The sequence below is a fragment of the Capricornis sumatraensis genome, chromosome 1, assembly GCF_032405125.1.
Source record: "Capricornis sumatraensis isolate serow.1 chromosome 1, serow.2, whole genome shotgun sequence".
NCBI lineage: Eukaryota > Metazoa > Chordata > Mammalia > Artiodactyla > Bovidae > Capricornis > Capricornis sumatraensis.
This window is the reverse complement of record NC_091069.1, coordinates 222,389,299-222,395,996: the sequence shown is the minus strand read 5'-3', so window position 1 is coordinate 222,395,996 and position 6,698 is coordinate 222,389,299. Positions and strand designations below refer to the sequence as shown.

At 41.9% G+C, this 6,698-nt stretch overlaps 1 protein-coding gene across 2 annotated transcripts; it reads left to right on the top strand.

The window, feature by feature from the left end:
- Positions 1–4,850: 4,850 nt before the first annotated feature.
- On the top strand, positions 4,851–5,425 carry LOC138090739 (diphthamide biosynthesis protein 3). Of its 2 annotated transcripts, XM_068986445.1 has the most exons (2): positions 4,851–4,994; positions 5,046–5,425. In XM_068986445.1, exons 1-2 carry the CDS (start codon positions 4,863–4,865, stop codon positions 5,109–5,111), a joined length of 198 nt encoding a protein of 65 aa, XP_068842546.1. In that variant the 5' UTR covers positions 4,851–4,862; the 3' UTR covers positions 5,112–5,425. The 2 variants fall into 2 exon arrangements, with proteins under 2 accessions (XP_068842546.1, XP_068842539.1); XM_068986438.1 differs by having other exon boundaries at positions 4,851–5,425.
- The last annotated feature ends 1,273 nt before the right edge of the window (positions 5,426–6,698 follow it).

Sequence of the window (6,698 nt, the reverse complement as noted above, 5' to 3'; positions counted from 1 at the left end):
GCTATGTTTTGAGATTTGTGAATTTAAGTGACCGTGTGATGTTAGTTTTGATCAATCAAGGTTTAAATCAAAGCAAAATTATTGTGTATCTTTGAAAAAATTAATTTCCCTAATCTTAGATCTTGCTAAAAGAAAGACATATTTATCCTAATAAATGTCATGTATTCAGTGTGATGCATGTTAAATATTCACCAATTTCATAGTAAAGTATAAAAATAGTATGATTATAGGCAACACACAAATGATAGTTTCCTGGTAGTGACAGGAATGGTAATGGTGAGTGAGAAGTAATTTTAAGAAAGGAAAATTGCAGTAGATTTTAGATTGGGTTGGGAAGTAATACATTTCAAGCTTTTTTATCATTTAATGGTCCATACATAAATTTTATCCTCTCTGTGTAAATCATTAGTTTTCTTTTACTCACACAAAATCTGCTTTCAGACATATTGCTAGCATTCTTTGCTGATAGAGGGAAAAGGGCAACATCTGAACTGTAAATCCTTTCAAAAGCCTAAATTTTTAGCCCCTACTCAAATGTTTAGAAACATCAACCCAGAAGATAGATGAGTTACTCCACTGATTTCTATGTACTGATTATCCAAGATGTTCCCTCACAATTGTACATTGCAGTAAGTATTGAGTATTCTATTATTTTGAACTTCTGGAGTGATACATTTATCTTCACAGAAAGCTATATAACTACAAAAATATTTAACTGATGATATCTGGACCTATGGGCTCCCCTGTGATGATGAGTTCCACACTCATGTTAGTCTAGATGAACCTTATGGCTAAACTTCATTCCCATTAGGACACTTCATAAACAGTGTCTCTTTTTCTGAAGTCCCTGTGATGCTACTCTTTGCATGCTATTGTTAGTTCTGTGTCTTATTAAACTGAGTAAATTTTATGCTGTATAAGTGTAATTGTATTTGTTCATTTGTTTGATAATCTAATCCCCAAACACACTGCTCGAGTCTACAGCTTCATTATTTAATTTTTGGTCACCTCAGCACCTAATCTGTTCTCCAATCTCTTAACATATTCCACCATATTAAGCTCTTCCCTGAAATCTAGTTGTGATTTTTATAAAAGAGAGACACTGTTCAAAGATACTGTCTTAAATCAGATGAAAAAAATGTGCTTGCCTGAATTAGTCATTGGAATCTTGTGAATCTTTGTGGCTCAGTATTTATTTTGTAAATATCATTAATTACATTAATTATAAAACTTAACATAATGCTTATAGCTGTCAGTATTACAAACCAGCAAGTTGATATATAAATACTACAGTGACTAACACATGATTATTGAGGAAAGGAAGCTCTGAGGCATTGAAGACAATTTTTAGACTATGAAAAATTTATGACTCATGCAGATATAAAAATCCAGATATGTTAAAGACTATATTTTAATTCAACTCATTCAGTAAGCAAACCAAGCCACTGTTATAACTCATACAAAAGATAATTCAGAGGACCAATATAATAAAAAGAGGTCAAAGACAATGAGCAATAGAGGATGTGCTTAATGTAGACAATGCATAGTTGTAAAATATGTCAAAGACCATAATATACTAGACCCAGATAACCTAGAGAAACACAAAGATGACACAGAAGAAAGAAGATCTCTTTCTTCTAGGCAACACAGAAGATCGGTTTTTTATTGAAGGACATTTTTTTTTTTCTTTAGTGGAAAGGACAAGGTGAGAGTAAATTTCTCAACTCTTTAAAGCATCAGAACAATCTGCTAGGTGAATTATATCTGTAGTTATAGAGCTGTATCAATGAACCAATTAAAGAGCTTTAGGAGAGGGGGTTAGGGTTTTGGGGGCTCCAAAATCACTGTAGATGGTGGTTGCAGCCATAAAATTAAAAGACGCTTACTCCTTGAAAGGAAAGTTATGACCAACCTAGACAGTATATTCAAAAGCAGAGACATTACTTTGCCAACAAAGGTCCGTCTAGTCAAAGCTGTAGTTTCTCCAGTATTCATGTATGGATGTGAGAGTTGCACTATGAAGAAAGATGAGGGCCGAAGAATTGAAGCTTTTCAACTGTGGCGTTAGAGAAGACTCTTGAGTGTCCCTTGGACTGCAAGGAGATCCAACCAGTCCATTCTAAAGGAGATCAGTCCTGGGTGTTCTTTGGAAGGACTGACACTAAAGCTGAAACTCCAATACTTTGGCCTCCTCCTGTGAAGAGTTGACTCATTGGAAAGGACTCTGATGCTGGGAGGGATTGGGGGCAGGAGGAGAAGGGGACGACCGAGGATGAGATGGCTGGATGGCATCACTGACTCAATGGACGTGAGTTTGAGTGAACTCCGGAAGTTGGTGATGGACAGGGAGGCCTGGCGTGCTGCAATTCATGGGATTGCAAAGAGTCGGACACGACTGAGTGACTGAACTGAACTGAGGAGAGGGGGAGAATCAAGATGGGAGAGGAGTATGAAGTAAAATCACCTCTTTCCACAGAAACGTTGAAAATACAAGTGGAAAGATTCACACAGAACAGCTACTGAGCATTGACAGAAGACCTCAGATCTCTGAAAAGACAAGAAAACTTCCATGTAATCAGGAAAGAACCAAAGGAAGAAGAAAAAGAAGTAATCAGTACTGTGTGTGCCCCAGGGAGGCAGCTGTGAATGAGGAAACGTACCCACAGCTCTGGAAGTCTTCTTATCAACAAGATCAGCCTGGACAGATGGGGAATTTCAGAGCCTTAGAGGAGAGAGCAACAACCAATCTGTGGAAGGTGTAACAGTGAGTAACCTGCCCAGAGAGTCAACAAAACCACCCGGCTCCCCACAACCTAGACAGTTCTCTGTTGGTAGGGGTGAGAGGCACATGCTGATGCTCAGATTCAAGAGCTCAGTCCCAGGGAGAGGACCAGGGTTGTATGTGGAAACAGCTGAAGAGTTCAGGCTGTAGCAACTGAGAGTATACTAGGAAGAGTCCTGGGCCTGCCAGAGAGGTGAGGCATCATTATTGGGAGGTGTACAGGAGAGGGGTGGGACCACTGTAAAAGTGTCTTTCCCTGTGAGAGCTCTCAGGCACAGAACACCTCCTACAGGACCTTTGTGGATGGGCACAAGTCACCACTGTCATCTTGGGCTCCAAAGATGGGCACCGGCCACCTCTTCCAGACCACAAGCAGATGTCAAGCTTCACATATGTGGACCCAGAAGGGTATGGGCACTTCTCACTACTACAAACTTCAAATTTTGCCAGTGAGCCCCAGGACCACTCCCTCCACTGACCCAAATGGGCACAGAGAGCTTCCCAAACTAGTAATTCCACCAACAGGTCACAGGACCTGCCCACACTGACCCAGAAATGAGCTGACAGCTCTGACCTCTAGGAATTCCACCAGTGGGTCCCAGGATTTGCCTAAACTCTCCTCAAATGGCAAGGAAACTTCTGTGACTAGGGAGTCTACCAGTGGATGCTGGGACTTGCCCTCCAGTCCTGGGATATTTCCCCTATTAAGTCCATCAGTGAGTGCTGGGACCTGCCCCATTTTCCCAGGTTTGTGAGGAAAGCTCTCACTATTAGGAAATCTGTCAGTGGATACTGGGATGCACGCTGCTGTCTCAGTATCCCAGCATGGATAGCTCCTCCAACTAGGAGGCACTGAAGCCATAGCTGAGCCCCGCTGGCTCTGTGACTAAGGAAGAGGAGTTGAAATCTCTCCTTGTAGCTGCATGAAACTCCTTTGATGGCTTCCTAAATTCAGTGGTTACAAAAGATCTGAAAGAATAAATATTTTAGAAGCTGGAATAGGTCTGACTTTAACAGCTGTGGGCTTTGTGGGCATGTACACATAGAGATTAGGTCAGGCCAGAACCTGAGCTGCTTCCATAGCTGGTCCAGGTGCATGGCTACTGAAGTCCTGGGTCCTGATCTCAGTGGATCTATGCCAGTGTCCTGGTGAAAACAACACCTAAGAGTCACCAGGGCCAAATTCAGGCCTACACACAGGTAAGATGAGACTGAGAGCAGTGCCAACAACTGTTTACTTTGTGAGCCTACACAAGACCCAAAGAGAACACCGAAGAGTATATTCACAAATGAATGGCTCCAGAGGAGGAATATTCAGTGGCTTCTCTCCCAGTGAAAGTGCTCTAATACAACCTACCTGTGCCACAGATTAAAATGACAGCTGAGAAACAGGTCAGGGGGCCTCTACTACAACAATTAGGGAGCAGACCTCACTCCTGATAGGGCAGTGACAAGCAAAGAGTAAATGGGGGGCTATTCTCAATATCCAGGGCAGGCTCTGGTCATTACAACACCAATCAAACCCCCTACTAAGAGGATCATGCCACAAACATCTGGATCAACATCACACCCCAGGGATCAGACACCAGAAGCAAGAGGAAATTTAACAAATTTAACAAAAATTAAATTTAACTCAGTAAATTTAACAAAATCAGGTGACAAAGAAATATGTTTCAGACAAAGGAGCAAAATAAAAACCGACAAGAACAACTACATGAAGAGGAGATAGGCAATCTACCTGAGAAAGATTCAGAGTAATGATAGTAAATATGATCCAAGATCTCAGGAAAAGAATGGAGGCACAGGTAAGAAGATACAAGAAAAGTTTAGCAAAGACTTAGAACTAAAGAACAAACAAACAGAGATGAACAATACAATAACTGAAATGAAAAATACTCTAGAGGGAATCTGTGGCAGAATAACTGAGATAGGGAAGCGGGCCTCCGTGGGCCGGAAGCGGGCCTCCGCGGGCCGGTGCTCTGTGCAGACGCCCGTGTGGGCGGGCGCCAGCTAAGTTGGCCCGAGTCCCCGGCCTGCGTCGGACGGCGAAGTTGACAGACTTGTGCCCGTTCCAGTGATAATGGCGGTATTTCACGACGAGGTGGAGATCGAGGACTTCCAATACGACGAGGACTCGGAGACCTACTTCTACCCCTGCCCGTGTGGAGATAACTTCTGCATCACCAAGGAAGATTTGGAAAATGGAGAAGATGTGGCAACGTGCCCTAGCTGCTCTCTCATTATAAAAGTGATTTATGACAAGGATCAGTTCACGTGTGGAGAGACAGTCCCAGCCCCTTCCACCAGCAAAGAACTGGTTAAATGCTGAAGAAGACTTTTAGGTTCTAGAACCTGAACTTGGGGAATGAGGCAAGCTGGAAAAGTCAAATGTGGAGTCACTGGCTTCTTCACAGGGACAGTCATTTTGTGGTTTGCTGTTCATGAGAGTCTGGATTCTTTCCATCGGGTGCCAAGTTCATCTCCAGCTGAAGCAAGTCCACCACATGACATACCTGGATTTTGTGCTTAAAACCTTGAATTGGAAATGTTTCCATCCAAACATAAAAGAAGATAATTTCAAATCAGTGCTTTTTTCCCGTAGTTTTATTTTTATATCTTTACACTATTACTTCATTATCTGACAACAGCATCGTCTACCTCAAAGCATTAGGTTTCTTTAACTTAAAAAGATTTTTATTTTAGTCGCTTATGAAGATTTTTAAAATCAGCCGTTTCTGTGCAATTTGACGTCAGCTTTGCTGTTATAAACTGAAGGAAGTCAGTTGCCTCTAGTCCGTTGGGACTGTGCCTTCTACGCCCTCACCACGCTGACCTTCATCAGGGATCTGTGTTCCATTAAACGTGCCGTTTCATTATGCTTCATATACTGGGTCCTGGTGGTGGTGCAAAGAAAACATATACTGAGCTCACAAAGTTAGTGAGTTAAGAAGAAAAGTTAAAAAACAAGACAGTCAGAGGATATGGACTTTCCTTATCAATATTCTGCGTTTTCCTTGAAAATCAGGCCATAAAAAACAGCAAAAGGAAGTGAAACTGGTAACGAGAAGAGAAAACTATGCCTACTTAGTTATTTAATTAAATGCTTGAGTGGTTTTGCGAGATTGATGCAACTAATATTTCTGTATCTGGGTTCTCGTGTGTGTATTTGTTTTTCGATAAGGCTAATGAAATTTTACTCTAGACAGGGGTTAACGTCAAGTCTTCACGGCTGGCGGCCGTGCTTTCAGCACTACCACCAAATCAAGTCACTAGCCCTAAAAGGTAAAGCTTTGATAATAGCCCTTGTATTTACTAAGGATGAACTTGAAAATGAGATGCCTGTTCTAATTAAATATGCCCCTGAGGTCATAGACGTGCTGCGCTTAGTTACTAAGTCGTGTCCGACTCTATCTGACCCCATGGACTGCAGCCTGCCAGACTCCTCTGTCCATGGGGATTCTCCAGGCAAGAATACTGGAGTGGGTTGCCATTCCCTTCTCCAGGGGATCTTCCCAACCTAGGGATTGAATCCAAGTCTCCCATATTGCAGGCAGATTCTTTACTAACTGAGCCACCAGGAAAGCCTAAGGGCATGTATAGTAAGCCTTTATAAGCTGCAACCACACATACATTCACTCTTGTAGAGAACTGTTGCCCTGGAGAAAAAAATACAAAGATAGGCCATTGGTCTTCCTTTGCCACAGCCGTGAGAGTAGCAAGAAATAGAATCACTTGCATGGAAATTCCAAATTTCCCTTTATGTACACACCTTTGTTGTGTGTACATAAAATTAACTGGTGTCTGGTGGGTTGTGGAATTGGCTCCTGCAGTTAACGAGAAAAATAGCTTGCCAGAATGTGAGCATTTTATTACTAACTGATAAATATTTTGTACACTCATTGGGGGTTTAAATTAA